Genomic DNA, 20,483 nt, shown 5'->3' on the forward strand with positions numbered 1-20,483 from the left:
ATAAAATACTTCATTTACATTTTAAATGTTTGCTTAATTAGTTTTCAGCCAAATACTCATCCTTTCTACTTGAATTATATGATATGTTATATTTTTTTAGATTGTGGTAAAAGTTACACCACTTTATAATATAACTTCCATAGCTCATACCGCAGCTGCCCTCTCCATTCAAACAGTGGCATTAATCCTGCTGCTTGACTGCCCCCTGCTGACTCAGAAGTGTAGCTGTTGGTCAGACTCCCACCAGAGGAAGGCACAGGTCGCATATAATCACCCGGCGTCTCCCACATCCACAGAGTCGGAACCAAGGGATCTCAAAGTCCCCCTGCTTGGTCTACACTGCTGCTTATCAGCGGCCGGCTGTTAACAAACAGCATTGTCTGGGTACAAGCCAAAGGACACAGCGGCCCTGCAGCAGCAGGAGGAGGAGGGAGAGGGGGGAGCTGGGAGTATAAAGTGAGGAGGCTGCACTTGTGGAGCAGCACTGACACTGAGACACTGAGAACTCTGCGTCAATCTCCGAGGACGAGCATAGAAACACTTTGCGAAGGAGAAACGCTGGATATTTTTCCCCTTCTGGAGGATTATTAATTTCTGAGAAATACTTTTGTTTTTTAAAAGTCTGCAAACATGGATGTATACATTTTGATTTCAGTTTTGTCAATGATGCACTCCTGGATCTTCAACACAGGTAATTTTTGCGTAATTAGTTGTTTGTTGGTCTTGTGCTTTTCCGTTTAGCAATGTGTGCATAAACAGTAATAGGCCTACATATATTTTATTAGTAATATTTGGAATTAAAACATGTAAATCAAAGTATATCTCTGCACATTAAAGCCAACTCACCTGCAATTGTCCTGACACATATGGTCAGCTTAATATCTGGTATGCAGTGTTTTGATATCGATGATTTCATTACAGTGCTATCAGCTCCAGCTGCACAGACACCCATTGCCTCCACGGACACGCAGAGGCGCCATGTGCGGACCAAACGCTGCTCCTGCGCCACATTCATGGACAACGAGTGCGTGTACTTCTGCCACCTGGACATCATCTGGGTCAACACACCTGAGTAAGTCAACATTCACGGATTCAATACTTTTCTCCAGTAGCGTTAGCATAGAATGAGACGTTGTACTATCGGTAAAAATAGTAGCAAGTTGCCACTGTAAAAAGTAGTACAGTCTTTTGGGACTTGGCTTGGGAACCGAAGGGTCGCCGGTTCGAGTCCCGATAGGACCATTCAGATCCATGCGTTTATTTCGGGCTTTATTTGAGTGTAAGGAAAATAATATTAGAGTTTTAATCTAACAGAACAAATAAAGTGCACCTATTCCCAGCTTCTTGAAAATAATTTTGACCTTAAATTTGCAGTTGATTAATTATCATACTTGTTTTTTTCTCCAGGCGTGTGGTTTCATACGGACTGGGCAACAGCGGTCCCAGGAAGAGGCGGGCGGTAGCGGACTCCATGGCAACAAGCAGCGGACCCCCGCGCTGCAGGTGTGTCAATCAAAACGACGACACATGCAGAAAATTCTGCGGGCTGGAAAACCACCTCAGGTATGTCATTTACTTTCATTGCAACAAAAATAAGGCATATACACTCATCATATAGTATCAGGGTTACTAATCGCACGAGTGCTTGTTTCCAACACATGTGGGAACAATGTATCTTAAATGTAATGTGTGGAAAGTTTCCGGGATGAATAAATGAAATATGATCCCTCTCCTGCAGATCTGAAGCCTCACACACGGAGATCCTCCCCGCAATGGGCGATGCTTGTGTCGGGCTGCAGTGTAAATCCAGGCTGGCAGCAGACACGGGACGGATTAAACGGTAAGACAACACGCTCATACCTACCTAGTGTATTTGCTAAATAAATAAATGGTAATTACAACCTCAAGCAACACTACAGTATTGTGAGGCCAATAGCTCAGTAAATAGAGGAAGCATTTAGATGTTTCACTTCAATAAACCTCTGTTACAAGTAATACAAGTACTGCATTTACAGTCTGAAGTAAAAGTAAAACAAGTATAAGCATCAAAAAAGCACATCTTTCAAAAATGGTCCCATTTTAGAATCATAGTTTATCATAAAAAGTAATGCATTATTGTGTTTATAACTTCAATGTTGCAGCCTGTAAATATGTATGAACGTTTTCCACATTTAGATTATTGTTAAGAATTATAAGTATTTAAGTACCTAGTAACTAAAGCTTTAAATCAAATACAGTGGAGTAAAAAGTACAATGTGTGCCTTTGAGATGTATAAATTACAAGTACTTCTAAATTGTACAGTACATGGTTACATTCCACCGCTGATCAAAGTACATATTTTTTGCATGAGAGATGTCATCACTTGGAATTTTGAGATTAACCCCCAAGCAAGGAATTCTCAGGTTGACAAGCACAACAATAAATTCCACCTAGCCTCTCAGACTGTATGGAATTTAATGCATGGCATTCCCTGTCTTAGCAATGAGAGTAATATAGAGATACACTCTGAGCAGCATGTGCCATCATGTCTGAAACTAATTTCTCAAAGTTTGCGGCGCCATCCGTCCGCACTTCCTGACACATTAATAATTCTTCATAAAAATTGTGACTCTTAGCAGCTTAAATATGAGTGACAGCTCAAATCCACCCCGCGAGGTTCACTTTTTCCATAAGCTGAGGGATTGATGGTTCAGATGTCTGACTGTTTTTTCTCTTTGTTTACAGGATGAGGAAAAGCCTCAAGAAACGGGTGTCGCCCCTAGCGATCAGATCTGCCCTCAAAACACGTCTGTTGCTGGAGAAGTGGAGGGTGGGACAGCACCACAGGGCGAGAGCGTGGGAGGGCGAGAGCACGGCCTCCTAAACACGAGAGCTTAACCTCCGCACCTTGTCGTACAGAGGGGAAAAAGGTTTCCCAACTCTAAAGCCAGTAGAAGACAATGAAGAGCCCCAAAGAGGCCCGCAGACGTTCTTCCGGTTCTCTTCGTGGTGTCAGAGCAGAGAACATTTCTCTACTCAGTTGCGCTTCATCAGAAAGTTGAACGAGGTCAGAGACAATACAGGGAGTTCAAGTGAAAGAAGATAAGCTGAGCAGAGGATGGCAAAATCAAGGACATTCATTGATGTTGTGACTGTCACGGTCACTCCTTCAAAAACTCATCAAATAGCATTTCAACTGGAAGAATTCAACATGAATCCCTCTGTTACACAAAGTCAGAATCACTGCTGCGATTGGACGAAGGCAGTCCTGCTCATTATACTACACAATGCCATTATACAGTTGCAATAACAGGTTATTACGCCTACATAGAAGGGATTATGTGCCTTGACATTTTTTCACCGACTGAAACTATTTACTGCCTTTTACGCAACAGGTCGTCTCCTGCGTGCCAGGTCTTTGTAGCTGTGAAGTGCAGTAGCTGCTGGGAGTTTTTCATCCTGATGTTATCACAGATTCCTATGCATTTGTCATAATTTAAATATTTTTTACGACATACATTATTTTATATGTGTTCTATTTATTTATTATTTTTTTACATTGCTATGTGATTTCCATGTTGGCAGGTCACATATTTGTCATTTCTGGGAAATGTTTTGTCATCGTGGTGCCAAATTTTGGCCAAATTTACACAATTTTGTCTAATAAATACTTATTTAAAAAAACTTCTGATCAAGTCCTTCATCATTATCATTAACATGCTGTCTTGGGTTTTATGTGGCATGAATTTGATCTTTGAAGCTGTGATAGATCACTGACTTAACTTGAAGATAATTACTCTGGGAAACAGGGAACTGAATGCCAGAATCTTCTTGAGTGTAACAAAAGCAGTCTGTGCTCAGTGTTAGAGGTTTTTAAGTTGGTAAATAAAACACAAAAAGGAAAAGTGAAAGATAAAAAAGTGAAAGGAGGATGAAGAGGGAGACAGACTCAGAGGTGATAAACAGAAAGTGTTGATGTGGGAGGCGAGGCAAAGAGTAACAAAACCCGGCTCACGTTGCCCTTTCATCTCTGTGCCAAACCAGACTATACACTGCAATTTCTGAACCAGCTGAGAGTGGAAAGCTTCTTTCAGTAGCTTAGATTTCCAGAACGTTGTTTATTTTCAACCCTTTAGATATCTCCCACCTTCACACCACAGCTTTACCAACTTTTGCTGACAAGTGACTCAGCAAAATGAGGTAGTCTTGCCTTACATTATTGCACATAAAGAGCGCAATTTACAACTGCTGTACATTTAACACTTTTAACCACTCTCTCCAGTGGCCTTTACATAATGTGTCGCACCAATGGATCAGATTGGACCAATCTGATTCTCAAATGTAAATATGATGAAATGTAATACAAGTTGTTCTTTAGTCGGTTCAAACATTGGTGCGCCTCAAACTCTCTCCCATCACTCATCATGGCTGCTTGATCTGGCAGCGGAGAACAATTCAATGCAAATTGGTTGTAAAGTCTTATCTTTCCAGCCCATTTAGCAAACAAATGGTGAATTCTGCGCCTTAGGCTTATTGAAAGAAACTCCCGTTGTGTCCTCTTGCGTGCAGAGCGCAATCATAATATTACTGATGTCATATTTTCCAGGCAAGACCTACTTTTGTTTGCAAAACAATTCTGAAGACTTGCCGGCTGCAGGCGACAGTCAGGAGACAGTCTGATGACAATAGGCAGAAGGGTTGGATGACACGCAAGAAATGTGTTCAGCTGGACTCATTCCAACAATACAGGTACAGTGCAGAACACACCAAACCAAGCTCCTGTTACTGGAGGCAGATCTGCACTCTCCTGGGATTGTAAAGGAAACACTGTGTTGTAGATAAGAAACATGCTCAAAGTTATTTGTGTTAAACATGTACAACAAGTCACACTGATAAGTAAAAGTGATGTTTTGGAATTTGAAAGTGGCTCAATTATATTATTTTCGTACATATCTCTCTCACCGAGGCTTTAATGTATGATGTAAAATCTGACAAGCAACATGTTTCAGACCACAAGTGATTGAGAGCTGCATCACATGATACACAAATTTGCTCTTCGCTCACCACGAGGTTGGGCGCATTGCCTTGCTCCGCTACATACAGTTGTCGGCTGATCGCCACACCGAAAGGTCAGTGGAATCGCGGTCAAATGGCAAATAATTAGAACTTTGAGTGCCGTGCTCAGGGACAATTTTTGAGCGATGGGCGACACAGAGGGTAGCGCTTGTGCTTAATCTTGTAGCATCGCTCTCTCCATAGAAACACAACAACAACGCCAGCGCAGAGTCGCTTTACTGCGTATCATGTGAATGCAGATTTAGGGTTGAAAGAATACTCCACAACAAGTAAAAGTACTTAATTTAGGAGAAATGGACATTGCTCGAAGCACAATGGTCCATGTCATTCTTATATTTAATTATAGATAGTATTATTGTTACAAAAGCAGCTTTTACTGCTGCTCAGTGATAACTAACTGTGGTGCATGTTCTACTGGTGTTGCAGGAGAGCTTAAAGATTTAAAAACTGCACTCCAACTGGCACAGGATATAAACTTAAAATTAATTTAATGTAAAAATGAATGGTTAATCATCAAAATAAGCTGTCAAATAAATATAGTGGATAAAGAAGAGTAATATCTACTTAAGGAATAAGGTAGCATTTAACGGAAATATTAAAGGACAAGTACCTAAAAATAGTAGCTACTGTACTCAGTATTTGGATTCTCTCACCACTGACATTTTATTCTAGCACACTTCTATTGAAAATGCACAACGCTGACCTCATAGCTTATCAGATCACCTTTATCATGTTTGCTTCTATGACTGGGCTTTCTTCGCTGTTATCTTCAAAATCACTCACGTCATAATCCAGCGGGGACTTTATATATCTTCCAGTTCTGCAGAGACATTGCTCTAAAGGACATACCTTCATATTCCTACACACTGAAGAGGTTAACAGCAGGCAGACGGGCCTGGGATCAAACACAATGGCACTTACCCTCTAAACTATGCAGCTCTATGCAAGGAACTCCCCTGAGACATTAGCTTTTGGCATATGTCTTTAGTCGATTGAATAGAGCCAGCGCTATCATAATACCCCATTACACAGCGAGGAATCTCCTCGACACGACAGGAATTCTCGAGCCCGGCAGCAGAACAATACGACTATGTGCGAGGAGCGTCTGGGCGGGAAAGAGCCTGGAATTCTGACGTCTGACCAACACCCGACTTTACCTTCAACACGCCCTGTTTTCCAAGCAACAATCCCAGCTGTGAACGAGAATCTCGCGGAAGCAACCCGACCAGAGGGGATTCATTACTGAGGCAGGCCGTGTCAAACTCAGGATTTGGCTGAAAGGGTCACCAGGAGTCAGCTGCATGACTGAGCACCACGGGAAACCTGTCAGGGACGTGAGGTCGAGGAGCGGGGGTTGAGTTGATGTTTTGAAACATTTTACAGTCTATCTTTGCAAGAGAAAGTAAACACTGGCAGCTTGAGTGATTCTCCTCGGTGGTTGAGAAGTGTGTCATCCTCTCACGCCCACATGTGATGACACATCAAATTCAGAGGGTTTATTAATCTGCAGGTATCTCTCAGCACTTTGTCTGCCGGTAATCCCGCTCTCAGTCCAACCCAACACAGTTACTCCCTCCCTACCTGCTGGGAGAACAACAAATACTAAAAAGCATTACAGCTAATATCCCTGAGATATTCAAAAAATGCTTTGCTGACGGACAGGAATGTGAGGATCAGTCATGTCTGCAGGTACATGCTTCTGCTAAAGGGTGCATGATTGGACATTAAAGAGGCCTTATTTAGCATTTTTGGGTTCTCCCTTCCATGTATTTTGTTATATAGGTTTCTGTGCATGTAAATGGTCTGCAAAGGCTAAAATCTCTGTGTTAAAATCCCTGAGTTTCTCTCCCACGCACTCTGTCCCTGCCTGAAACGCCTCATTTGGACTCTTTTAAAAAAAATGTTTACACTTCTATTGACTGGCGCTCCACCACATTGTATTTGAAAGGCTATGGGGCGGGAGATCTCTAAGCTGTTGAACAATCACAACAGAGTCGGCCAGCTAACCAATCAGAGCAGACTGGGCTCTGGTTTCAGACAGAGGGTGAAAAGAGGTGTTGCAGCACAGACAGTATGAGGAAAAATAAAGAGCTTTTTGAACATTTAAGCATGGAGGCATGTCACAGTAGAAAATGTACCTAAAAAAGGCATAATATGGCCCCTTTAATGTTAAGGTTACGCCTGATTTAGCTTTATATAAAGCAAATGACGCAGTCTATTCCACACAGTGAGGTTTTAATAAATTAAACTCTGGTGATGGATTGGTATTTGCTAATGCTGTCTCATAAAGTCCAGGAATCAGGACTGAATAAGCAGTATCAGTACTTGGCATCTCTGCTCTTCCCTGAATTCATGCATCTTCACTGCATTTCAAACTCAAAGAGAGTGGGGGGCCCTGTCAGCCATTGCTCATGTGCACATTTGGAGGGAATGTTCAGAATGCAAAGAATTATACACCAAGTTTCGGCAACAGGTCACAGTTCGAACTCTGCAGTCCAAAATTAACTCTTCCAAATATATACACTTCACATAACAAATATATACACTCAATCCAAGCAGATAATACATGTGTGTTGAAATATGCATTATTTGGAACTTGAGGTAATTATTTGCATTTTTGTTGAGGAGGCTAACAGGTGTTCGTGTTAGAGCATTTCAGACAGAGCAATTCAGCAGTCGACGGTAAGACTGATGGGAGAAGGCCTGAAGCTGCACTATGGGGCTACAGTTTAACCTCATTCAAAGCTTTAAAACAGCATCATTAACTTCACAGAGTCACAGTTTCAGTTTGTACAGTCATGCTGCTAGCGTTGCTCTCATAGATATTTCTGGTCCAGTGAGGATGGCTGCTCTTTAGCAAATCCAGGAGCTGGACATTTGTTGTTCAAAGAGAAATATCTTGACCACTTTCTTTGTTTTGCAACTATGAGTGGGGATGCAGTATTAGTTGATGACATTGTATTCAAACCCCTACTAATTCAGTAAAATAAAGATACAGAAAAAGAAATATCTCGACGACTATCAGATGGATTAGATATGGTATAGATATTCATGGTCCCCAGAGGATGGCTTCTCTTTCAGCAACTCCAGGAGCAGGACATTTGTTGCTCGGAGTGAAATATCTTGATCACTATCGTTGTTATTATCATATCACTATTTTCATGGTTCCGAGTGTATGAATCACACTGACTTTGTTTTAAGCGGACATTCATGACGATGTATCCTTATGATTTTAGTGATCCTCTGAATTTTCCTCCAGCTGGTCGAACTTCTAGTCAGGACTACTTAAGTCAAAGAAAACTAGTATTACCATTTGGCATAACGGATCTTATAGGACATCTCTGTCCTTCCACGAGAATACATGGAAAGCCTAAGGCAGGGATAGTAGCAGTGAAGACCCCCACCGGACAGGAATGACAGATTAGTTGAATACCGTAAAAAAGAGTGGGGATTTTGGTGGAGTCGGGTGGCAGGCAACCTGCAGGGGTGTCAGGCACTAAGGCGTAAACTTTTTTTCACGCACTTGAGTTTTTAAGTGACTATTTTTCATGACACAACCGGAGCATTATGGCTGTACCCTGAATTTAGTACTGCTCACAGGTCATAATTAATCCAACACATTCCTTGCATGTGCATTAAACGATCCAGGCTTAATATTGTTTGCCTGGAGTTCCAAAAATCATTGTATTCCTTTAAAAGGAGATTTATTTTCAAGCTTTTAACGGTCATAAAAGCCATTCCCTTAACTCAACCTCTCTACAAAACAACCATTTAGTTTCTTATTATCTCTTCCTCAAACTGAAGTGAGTGCAGCAAACCGGATCATCCACAGTCGGCATTAATTAGGAACTGACTGTTGAAAGTAGCTAAACCATTGGAATGCAGCAGTGCACATTTCTTGTGACAAGTAAAAAACTCAGATGGCAGTTATCTTTACTTTCTTCCATAAATATCACTCTTCGGTATATATGGAGAGGTTGTTTATGTTCATTTCCCTATATTTGTTTTATGAGCGCAGCTGCTAAAATGTTACACAATCATTTTATAACTGACTTTTCCATGTCTCGATATACAGAGCAGAGTGAAGCTGATCAGACCAGGGACACAAACAGTGTTTTCCAGGGAAAATACTGCTGCCCAGTAGACAACATTTTAATACACAATTAAAAAAACACCTAGAAGAACATGGTACGGTTAGTGGTTAAAAGTTGGAACAAGAGTGGATACCCAGGCCCAACAGGCAGCAAAAGATGCTGCATGTGTACGGCCCCTTAAGCAGCTTAAATAAGGCTAGCCATAAAAGATTTTGGGGTTGTGAACTAATTCTATGCTCAACTTTGGATGGATTGCCACACAATTTGGTTCAGAAATTCATGTTCCCCTTAGGATAAGCTCAGTTGAATTCGTCCAAAACGTTTTATGACTAAATATAGCCAATTGGCTCATATTAGCATGCTAACACGCTAAACAAAGATGGTAGAAATGGTTAACATCTCACCTGCTAAACATCATGTCGGAATTGTTATTGTTAGCATGTTAGCATTTATCTCAAAGCACTACTGTGTCTAAGTATAGCCTCACAGACCAGCTACGTACCACAGCTCCAGACTCTTTGTTTTATTTCCTTCAGGTTGAATTTGATATGGAATTAAATTGTGCAAGATTATATTATTGATATGATAATGATGATAGGAATGTCCTTTTCTGCTTAAGGATTTTGACCGAGATTTTCTGACTGCTGTAATTGTCAACAGTAGTGCTGATATATAGGAACGAGAACAAACATTACACTTTCTGAGAAAACACTCCATTGAGCCAACATACAGATATCAATCTGCTTTGGGTTTTCAAAGATTATTTCAAAGACAAACCTGTCCCTGTTTATTTTGCTCTCCTTTATCACCGTGTTTGTTTACATTGCTAGGCAGTTAAAGATGGAGCTCTCATCTGTCACTCTTTTTTTTCCCTCGCTCAGCCTCTATCAACACTCCTTCTGAAGGACACATAAGGTCAACGTTGATAGACATTGATGGTGTGTATGAAGCCTTTCCCTTTGTGTGTAAATCACTTCAAAAACATACATTTCATCAAGGATAAATGACCCGGTTTTCATCTGTTAATGCATGTAAAATATCAAAGCCATACACATGTCTTTAGAATAGAGGGTTTGGACCACAAAGCAATGTGTGTGTTAAAGGTTTGAGTTAATAAGGCAATGTTCCTGATCCATTAATACCCAAGCTGTTTCATAACAAATACTGACAGTCAAAGCAAAGTTGTTTTTAAAACGTCTATTGGCAGCTGTGCAGTAAATTGCATGGCAAACTAATCTTGAAATGATTCAATAAGTTCAACCCAGGACATTAAATCAAAATCAAAGCTTGAAAATACACAAACAAAAAATGAGTTATACTACGTTAGTTAGGTTTTTAAAAATAGAAACTAATGCATTTATTGAGAAAACATAACCAGCTACCATCTGATCTCCTTCTAGTTTTTTTGTTTAAGTTTGTATGTAAATATTTTCTGTTGGAGAGCAGTGTGTTTCCTATAAAGCTTTGTTTCTATCTCTAGACTGCTCTGCTCTGTTTGTGTATGCCGGACGCTGGCACTTGGGACAATAGCCCAGGACAAATCAATCATTGAGTGACATTTTAGTAGCGGCACTCATAAAATGAATGTAGCGGAAACACTGGATATATCTTAAAGTCCTGAGCAGCCCTGCAATAAATGTATCCACTTGTCCATTTTCAGCACATTTATATTTAGAAGAAAAAAGAACAGACACTATTTTTGCCGGCTAAGACTGGTTGTTGTCACATGACATGTGGTTCATCCTGCGCCGTTGCAAAAGTTGAACTTCTTTCGACTCATGGCGCTTTGAAAATGAGGTGCTCGGGAAAGCTTGCTAAGTGACTTGGCATCGCTCTCGTGTACGAGCATGCCTTTCTTGAGTCCACAAAAACACAGCATGTGTACGGCCCGTTATTGCTAAGCTAAGCCAAGCTAAACCCGTCCTGACTCCAGCTGTGCAGATATTGGTGAAATTGTATATTGTACACTGCCATCGCTCACTAGTGATCACTCAATAGAGACCCAGCAGCATTTCAAGTAAGTCATTAAAAATGTACAAATGAAAACTATAGATTTGCTTACGATTTTGAAAGGTGATGTCATTCAATGTTTTTGACTTTCTTTGTTAAGGACGTTGACTCTCTTTGTGCCATTCCTTTTGGGGGGGGGGGGGGGGGTTTACTGTTGTGTCTTTATTTATTTTTTATTTTTATATATTTTTTAAATGTTTTATTGTAAAGATGGATTACTATTTCATTATATATGAATATGTATGAAAAGAATTTTACAAAAACTTAAACAAAAAAAACGTACAAATGTTCGGTTCTCCTCTCACTGCATTGTTGGAATACTATTGTCTCAGTCCTCAGACATTATCCCTGACAATGTTGCTACTACAACGCATGACGTTGGCAGTTATGGGAACAGGTTGTTACATAATGTGAGAGCAGATTGGATCTCAAGTTGGATTTGTCTTTAAATATCCTGACCCTAAACACATCTAACCCAGTCTCTTAAGAGGCGAGAGACACAACCAAGTGTTCAGAGCCTCTCTGCCATCCAGCTGCTGGCATCAGCTAACCTCGGCACCTAGAGTCAGGGAGGATGTTTTAGGACGGCTGCCAGGTGATAAACTTCTGGGTTCGCCTCATTGTGTCAAGTCTTTTTATATTCTCCATCGTTGTCCTCTCTAGTTCAGCCTTTCATTGTTTACCGCCGTGCCAAGATGATTGTTCATGTCGGGGCCTGGAATCTGACATTCCCCTCTATTGTCAACACACATACAATAAAGTGGTTTGATCCGACCGCAGTCTCAGCCCAAACAATAACACACGCTGCTTTTCACTATGATCCTAGATATTTTACAACCTCTTGTGTCCTCTGTGTCACTTGCTTTTTTTGCTGATAAAGTCTCGTGAAAGTCATTTGAAAATTGGAATCATCATCAATCATTTTTGCCAGGTTATTGAATTACATAACATGCTGACCGTTTTGCTTGTAATTAATTTTGTTTTTCTAAGCCCTTGTTGCAACAGGTAGTCAATTTGTAAATGCTTCACAGGTTTGCTGCCGTTTTGTTTGAAGTTGACTTAACAGAACAAATGAGTTGAGCGGCCTTCGACATGTTTCATATTTCTTTGATGTGTAAAGATGGATTGATGTAGTTCAGTGGAAGTTCAGAGATTTAATCCCATCCTGAGGCGGGAAATAAGAGAGTAACAACAATACGGGAGGAGCAGCAGAATCTGATCTATAAATACGGGAGCTCCTAGGAATGAGGAGACTGTTGACATGGTGTGAGCACTGATACAACAGGGATGCAGCTGGGGATGTAAACCACATCACTCTTTGAAGAGCACGCCAACAGGTCTGTCCAAAGTGCCATGGCTGACTCCTCATGTTTACATTTATTTTCAAGGTAAACCACTGTACATGGTAGGTTTGAGGCCTTTTCTGAGAGTTTTCCACACAATTATAAAGGCAGCGTTTTTATAAGTTCACCATCGCCAGGTTTTGTAGACCTTTTCAGCTGATGGTCTTCTTAATGCAAAGAGATCCTCATCTAACGTTGCATATCTTTAGAAACTAAAGACCAATTTTCCCTTAAAAATATAGTTTATTATTTTGGTAAATATGTTTACCTGTTTTCTAGAAAAGAATATAATAAAATAGATACTCCTTTACTATCTTTCTGTTAAATATAACATTCAGCAGTTGCTAAGATAAGTTGAGTATAGACAATATGAACAGTGGGAAACAGCTAGCAGGGCTCAGTCAACATTTTATAAAATCCGCCAACCTCTAAAGCTCATTAATAACAATGTTACATTCCATTTGTTCAATCTGTAGAGAAACCATTTTTGGGGGATTATAACCTGGCTGGCGGCAGTGACTTCCTGATCTCCTCATCAGTGAGTACCAGATTGTGGAAAGTCACTCCACCCGGCCAAGAAATAGTCCCGCACATAAACAATCACTCTCTTCCTAAATTCACGGTATCTTTATATCGAGCTATTCTAGCCGTTTAAAGTCTTTGAGCTAAGCCAAAAGACAGACATGAGTGACATAAAAATATTTCCCAAATGACAAACTTTTTATTTAGTTTAAATATTTTATCATATGATCAACACATTTTGAGAAGCATTAAAAGTTATGGATTTTAAGCCCCGGCGGACAATGTGCTTTTTTCCCCCGATTTGTTTTACTGTTTTAAAAATGAATATTGGCCCTGGCCGTGGCGCAACTGGCTGGGGCCCCTGCACCGTATGCCTGCAACCCGGGTTGGATTCCCGACCCGTGGTCCTTTCCGGATCCCACCCCGACTCTCTCTCCCACTTTCCTGTCACTCTCCACTGTCCTATCCGATTAAAGGCAAAAAGACCCCCAATTTAAAAAAACTTATTGAGAGTGACAGGAAAGTGGGAGAGAGTGTTGGGCTGGGATCCGGAAAGGACCACAGGTCGGGAATCGAACTCGGGTTGCCGGCGTGCGGTGCAGGTGCCCCAGCCAGTTGCGCCACGGCCGGGGCCCATTGTCTATTCTTATGCATGAGGAAATAGTGTGCATAAGGAAGTATTGTATGAGGAAGTAACCAAATCTTTTTTCAGAATGAATTACATCATAAAGAGACATGACCCCTGACCTTGGTCAAAGTTGCCAGAAGTAAATTGCTAAACTAAATTACTGCAAATTCTGATGTAAATGATATTCCCGGCTTGGCCAGTATCCTTGACAACTATCTACAAGGCCGTGGGGTTAAACACTTCTATTGCTGATAAACTGGGAGATTACAGTCCTGCTACCATAGCCTTCATACAGTTTGGTTATGAAATGATGTCTTCCTCGGTTTCTCTTCTGGTTCCTAGCAACACATTCAAGACATAACTTCTGCAAGACTTTGTCCCATTTCTCAATACGTTTGTCGGTCTGCATGGAGGCCCCACATGTCCCCACTCCATACTGAGCAGGAGCACCGGTTCAGACAGTGCAGCTGCACCTGGGGTCCACTGTCTGATGGGACCTGCAGCCCCATCACGTGACAGATAATAGATCAGAGAGTGGTACAGTGTGGAGCAATTACAGCAAAGACAGAGACACGTCATGCTCTAGCTGCAAACACTTATGTCACAGGAGACATTTCAGTCTGGGTACTCCTACCCAAGTCAAAGAAATGTCACGTTTCCAGCGACAGTTGGCCCGTGTTGGCTGCCGTACGTTTTTAAAGTTCATCCATCTTCATCATTTTACCTAAAGTAAACGTTTATTTGCTGTCGCGGTTACTCTCTGCTTGGATACTAAACTGTAGCTTATTGCAGCGGGATGTGTCTTTCACCATCGGACAAAACAAAGACAAGTTAAGGTATTCATTAGATGGTTTTTATGGCGGAAACTTTCCTTCTAGCCTAAATGTGTGACAACAACCAGTTACAGTGAGCTAATTTGATTATGTTACTGTCTGTCTGCCTTGGTCCGTGTTTCCAAAGTGTAGCCATGCTCTTTACGTCATATCTAACACATTTCCTGGAGGGTATCTTCTTCGCAGTGCACATGCTCGTTCGTACACCTGTGCACGGTTGTCCCCCTGTAGCCTGTGGTCACAAGCAAGATTCCCTGACTTCCAGAGAGACTAACACAAGCACAGAAGGACAGTGTTTCCATATCCTGCTATCGCTTCACCCCCCCAGACTCTGCTCTCCCAAGCGGCTTCTGTCCCTGTGCAGCGCTGATCATGTCGCTCTGCCCCGTCATTCAATAATAACGTTCCCTTTACTGCTTTTAGAGCTATCTCCATGAAGCTAAACAAGATTGCTTGCACCTGGAGCATGTTGAGGCAGCCGTTCCCAAACAAAACTCAATCTCTCTGTCAACACCGAGCCAGCCAGCTGACACCCAGCGCATCCTCAGAAACCTCTAACCCAAATAACATGCAAGATTATCACAACCCAGAGCCTCCACCTCAACTCATGTGTCGAACACAAAATGTGCCTTTGAGTGGTTGGGGAAAATCTTACATAACAAGCTACGAAATGAAACAGCAAGGAAACTGGGATGATAATTAAATAATCTTTTGTCTGCAACTGTCTTTAGAAGGTACAGTTTGACATACTGGCAAGTGTCCTTATTCCTGCGTATCTCCTCATTCCTGCTCATGGCCACAAATATCAAACACTTTTTTTTGTGGCTTTTTATTTGTATTTAAATGGATTTAGGACTAGTTTAATGGAAGTTAAGACACCTAAAAAATGTCCAACTTATTTTAAGTGTAAAGATAACCGGACCTGAAAAGCTGCAGTTTCCTTGTGATATTAAAACAGAAACTGCAAAAAGAAGAAGGAAGCATGGCTCATAATTTCTTGTCATCCTTAGAGCAACCCTAAATATATTTGGTATGTTATTGCTTCATGCATTGTTGATTTTCTGTGGTAAAACATGCCTCACACTGTTAAAGATTAATCACAGCACCTGTTTCCTGTTGGAGAGAATACAGATTTAGTGGTATCAAAATTATTGTGCTCACATCAATAATTTGAGTGTGGTAAGTTCTAATCTATTTTTATCTGGCCAACAGAATTTTTTGTGATCACAGTTCAACATGTATTGTATAAGCACTCATAGGGCCTCATTATTTAAGTATACATATTATTTGACTGAACTACAGTAGGGAAGGCAAGGAAGATTATAAAACAATTGCATGTCACATTTGGGAATTTAAGAAACTGATTCTTTTTGAATAGACTTAGTAATAAAATAATAATAATCAGATTGATCATTTAAATAACTGTGACTTGCGATAGATGAACACATTTAGCCAGGCACAAAGGGAATTGGGCTCTCTACGGCTTGACCTCATGTTTCCTACTGGGTGCGACTGATTCAGGGTCAGATCTCACCCTCCTCGCCCGCTAAGCTTTCATGCTTTGAGCCCCGCCTCGTCTGTGGGACGCCAGATGCTCTACCTGATCCCCACAGAGGTCTCACACCAACTCTGGCTTTATGAGGGCTATTTGGGGACGCCTTTCAGGCCGAGATGACCTTCCCTGCACGGACACAGCCTCGGGGCCAGAGAGGGAGTGGCAGGGGAACAGCGGAGTCAACATTATCCTCTTTTCCCTCAATGGCCTTCATTTGACCAAGCTGCAAAAACGTATAGAGGCCACCCACTGGTAGCGGACACATGAGGGCAGTGAGGGGACGGTCACATGTCCGAATTCTTGGTGATATATTCCTTAGACAAAGAGAACTACTAATGCTCTTTATCAGCGTGAACTAGACTCAATTCCTACTGTATCTTGAACATAAACTAGGGACAGTATCTGACACCTGCGTCATCCAGAAGTTACTGTACCACCTGTCAATGAGCAGGTGCTACAGTATATTTAGCAGCTGCTACTCCAAAGGCTCCATCTGCGACTGTGACATGAAAACTGACTGTAGATATGCTGCTTATCTCTCTTAAGGCTCATGTTTTGGTCTGGAATGAAAGAGTTATTATTATTATTATTCAGAAATTGTGCTTCATAATTGTTTGGGTGCTGTAATAACATTCAATATTTAAAGAAGCACACTGCTTTGTAGTAATCTTCTGAGACATTGTACCAAAACACAGCTCTTTTTTAGGAATTCAAAACAAAACTCACTCCTTGTCAGCTTGTAAACACGGAGCGGCATGTTCCATAATATTTAACGTGTTATATATATTACATTGAAAACCAAGTACACTATAATGTTGTAAAGAAATTCATAACAACAACCTCATTCTGAAGCTATACTGGCCCCATGAGGCCGCAGTGTTAATTCTAATTAACAAAACTAATCTTTGTCCCAATTCCACACTGAAGGTAATGGAGCAAATTGTCATTTAATTGGTTTACTGTTCAAGCAGGAGTTTGAGCTGAAAAAATACAAGAAATCAAATTATCTTTTTCCATTTTGTTTAAACAAAACAATGTCTGAAAAAAAACTGCAACTTGTGAATGCAGATGCCCGATAAACTTCACCCCAAATATTTTTCCGAAGAATCTTTTTTGGGTTGCTGTTCCTTGGGATATATTCGGCTATTATTGATCTTTTCACCTTTTAAGAATCCATACAGCTTTTCAAAGGGGGCCGTTCAAGCACTTTCAAGAACCAACACAACTCTTAACCTAAATGGTTACTATAAAAGCTTTAATGTTCCTGCACGCAATATGTCAAAGGTTAAATGATGTGAGAGCAGATGGTAAGCTTCGCGGCTCCACTATTCACTTTGGCGCCAACGTCGTTGAAAATAGTGCTTGCGCCACATCTGTTAGGAGATCCCACGACACAACAACAGATATAATAACATATTTAGCATTTTCTCATAAACTTAAAAACAACTATCATTCATTATTATGGGGAAATTAAATAAAATCTTATTTTATATAAATAATTTATTTTGGAAAAAAGAAAGAAAAAATGTAATTCTGTTAGGCTTAATAGAATAATTCTCACAGCAAGTTGAATGTGAATGCAAAATGTTCGATTAAGGATGGCAAGGTGGCATCGAATGAAAGGGGAAATCTGAGCCGATTATGACACAAAAACATTGGATGTCACCAGAATCATTTGGAATCATTCTCTGGATAACAAATGTAAAGGCAATGTGATGAACAAATGCCCTTTAGCCCAGTTTGTGTGGCTGAACACTGAGCATTTGTGTGGCTGTGTGTAAGACAGAGTTGATTTAGTGATAACAGCGCAGACAACTGGCACTGCTATGTCTTAACTTTCTTATCTATAGTGACACACATATAGATCAGTTGTAGCTCAGCCGGTGATCAACTGATATTCCCGTCACTGTCAAACGGTCAAAAGAGTGTCACAGCTGGCTGTGTTACTGCAGGGCTTAGGCCGGGAGCCAACTACTGAAAACATGATTTAAGTTTATTGATGATTCATGCATGCCAGTAATTCATCACTAATCCACAAAGCACATTTTCTGAGCACCATCGTCTTTCCAATTCATTCCAATGAGAACGAGCACATACTGTTGTAAGAGGTCGCCATTAGGAAAAAATGGTGAAAAAATAATGTTGAATATACACTGTATGGCCAAAAAAAAGGTCACACACTCTAATATTTGTTGGACCGCCTTTAGCTTTGATTACGGAACACATTCGCTGTGGCATCGTTTCCACAAGCTTCTGCAATGTCACAACATTTATTTCTGTCTTGCATTCATTTTTCGCCAAGATCTTGTATTGATGACGGGGGATTCGGACCACTGTGCAAAATCTTCTCCAGCAGTTCAGGTCTGGACTCTGTGGGGGCCAATCCATGTGTGAAAATTATGTCTCATGCTCCCTGAACCACTCTTTCACAATATGAGCCCGATGGATCCTGGCATTGTCATCTTGGAAAATGCCCGTGCCATCAGGGAAGAAAACAGCCATTGATGGAATAACCTGGTGATTCAGTTTATTCAGGTAGTCAGCTGACCTCATTCTTTGGGCACATTGCTGAACCTAGACCAGACCAACCCCAGATTATAGTGTAGATTTAGTAGCATAAAGAAAATAAAAAGTCTCATGTGCAATAAACAGTATATCTCATCACCCTGCAGAGTTTGCTGTAGCTGGCTGCATTGTAGTATGCTACAGTGGCTCAGTCCGTAGGGACTTGGCTGGGGAAAGGGAGGGTCGCCGGTTCCCAAGTGCTTGGCCTGTTACCTGGAGATTGAGCTGCCTAGAAAGCCATGATCAAGTTCACACACTGCTGACGAGATACATTAAAAAGTCATTAGGAGGCCTTTCGCCTCACGCAACATGAAAGATATTGAAGTGTATGCCACACACTTCTTTTAAAAGTCATCTATGCACATCACAGTGTCTACAAATAGCACAAATTGCAAGTGTGTTGATTTCCCAAGAAAAGGGAGTCAGCATAGTTTTCTCACATAGTGAACTACAGGGTACCAATCCTTTTTTTTTTCTCCTTCTTGCTACTTTCCCCCTGAACCCTCGTAATGAGGGGAGTGATATAAAAAGCATGTTAGGATTGATCACAACATTGTGTTGTTGTATTCTGAAGTTGCCACATCTAAAGCTTAAATCAGATTTGAAGGTGCAGGTACGAGCTGTACTGGAGACTGTCCAAGCACTCTAGGAGCATCTTTTTACACAGATAAATTAAAACATGACTCAGATCTTTTGGGTTTAGGAAAAACCACAGCATCCATCATTTAAAAGGACCAGCGTGTAGTATTAAGGAGAATCTATAAGCATAAATTGAAAATAATGTTGTCTATTTTTTTATTGGCATATAATCACCTCAAAGTAACACACAAAGAGGCTAATTAAGCGTGCTCATAACATTGTACTGTTGTGTTTTGAAGTTGCCAGGCTTAACAAAGACCACAATTGCAGCTCTCTACAGCGAAAATGATATGACTCAAACTGAGTATTTGCACTTGTTTACTTGAACAGAAACTGAAAACTGACTTCTTATTACAGACCTGAATTATCATGTGCCCTTTAAAAACAGTATTTTTTCCAAAGCATAACCATACTGTAGTTATGCACAAGTATTGTGAAATGAGAGAATATGGACTACACACCGCATGCAAAAAAATGAAGAAATAGATGCAGCGGCCCATCCACCGAAGGAACACTACGGCATCAGTCTGCAACCACAAAGCTGGATTCTGCCCAGTCGTACACACATGTTTGTATTACATTTAAGGGACACAAAGACAGCAAAGAGAGGAGGTGGGGGTTGTTGGATGGACAGCAACACATTGATTGGACACGCGACCGCTTTTTCCACTTGTTTTTACCCACCCCCACTCCGGTTGTTTTGGAGGTGTAAATTTGTTTTCCAGAAATGTGCTATTTGGGCCATTTTGTTAATATAACTCCAAACTGAGACATCTTCTGAGGTGTTTTGAAATAATTGACAAACATTGGTCAGCGCCTTTGTTTGGCATTCCAAGATTCCTAAGGAAAATGTTGTGTTGTCCGTCATGGTGAGCGGAAGTGATAATAGCATTGTGACACATTTATCAAGGCGCAGGTCCTCTTTGTTTAGCTGAGTGCATCCTGTCCGCCGCTGCTCTCACTGTTGCGTCCTGTCGTGCGGCTGCTGCTGCGCTCTTTTATCTGCTTAGTAAAACACCTCATATCAACTTTTTGCTCTCTGTAATGCAGACATCCGGACTAATCAATGTAAATTTCCCTTTCATGCTCACTTGCCAAAAGCCACAGATGGTAGGATGCATAATGTGTGTGTTTTTGTGCACAGTGATTGAAGTAGAAGGACGGATTGCTTTCTTCACCCTCTTAGTCTATTGACCCTTTATCCGTACAATGAGGATGACAGCAGCATGATGAAACAG

The 20,483-nt window shown here is 41.0% G+C and overlaps 1 protein-coding gene and 1 long non-coding RNA gene across 2 annotated transcripts in view; one reads left to right on the plus strand and one right to left on the minus strand.

Moving 5' to 3' along the window:
- The window catches only part of LOC134874482 (uncharacterized), a 58,011-nt gene that overhangs the window by 11,220 nt on the left and 26,308 nt on the right, over window positions 1-20,483 (minus strand). The gene's annotated exons all lie outside the window — the stretch shown is intronic.
- On the plus strand, window positions 489-3,658 carry edn1 (endothelin 1). Its single transcript, XM_063898540.1, has 5 exons — window positions 489-691; window positions 922-1,072; window positions 1,408-1,563; window positions 1,739-1,840; window positions 2,726-3,658. The coding sequence occupies exons 1-5, from the start codon at window positions 631-633 to the stop codon at window positions 2,862-2,864; spliced, it is 609 nt and encodes a 202-aa protein (XP_063754610.1). The 5' UTR covers window positions 489-630; the 3' UTR covers window positions 2,865-3,658.

Source organism: Eleginops maclovinus, chromosome 13, assembly GCF_036324505.1.
Source record: "Eleginops maclovinus isolate JMC-PN-2008 ecotype Puerto Natales chromosome 13, JC_Emac_rtc_rv5, whole genome shotgun sequence".
Lineage (NCBI taxonomy): Eukaryota > Metazoa > Chordata > Actinopteri > Perciformes > Eleginopidae > Eleginops > Eleginops maclovinus.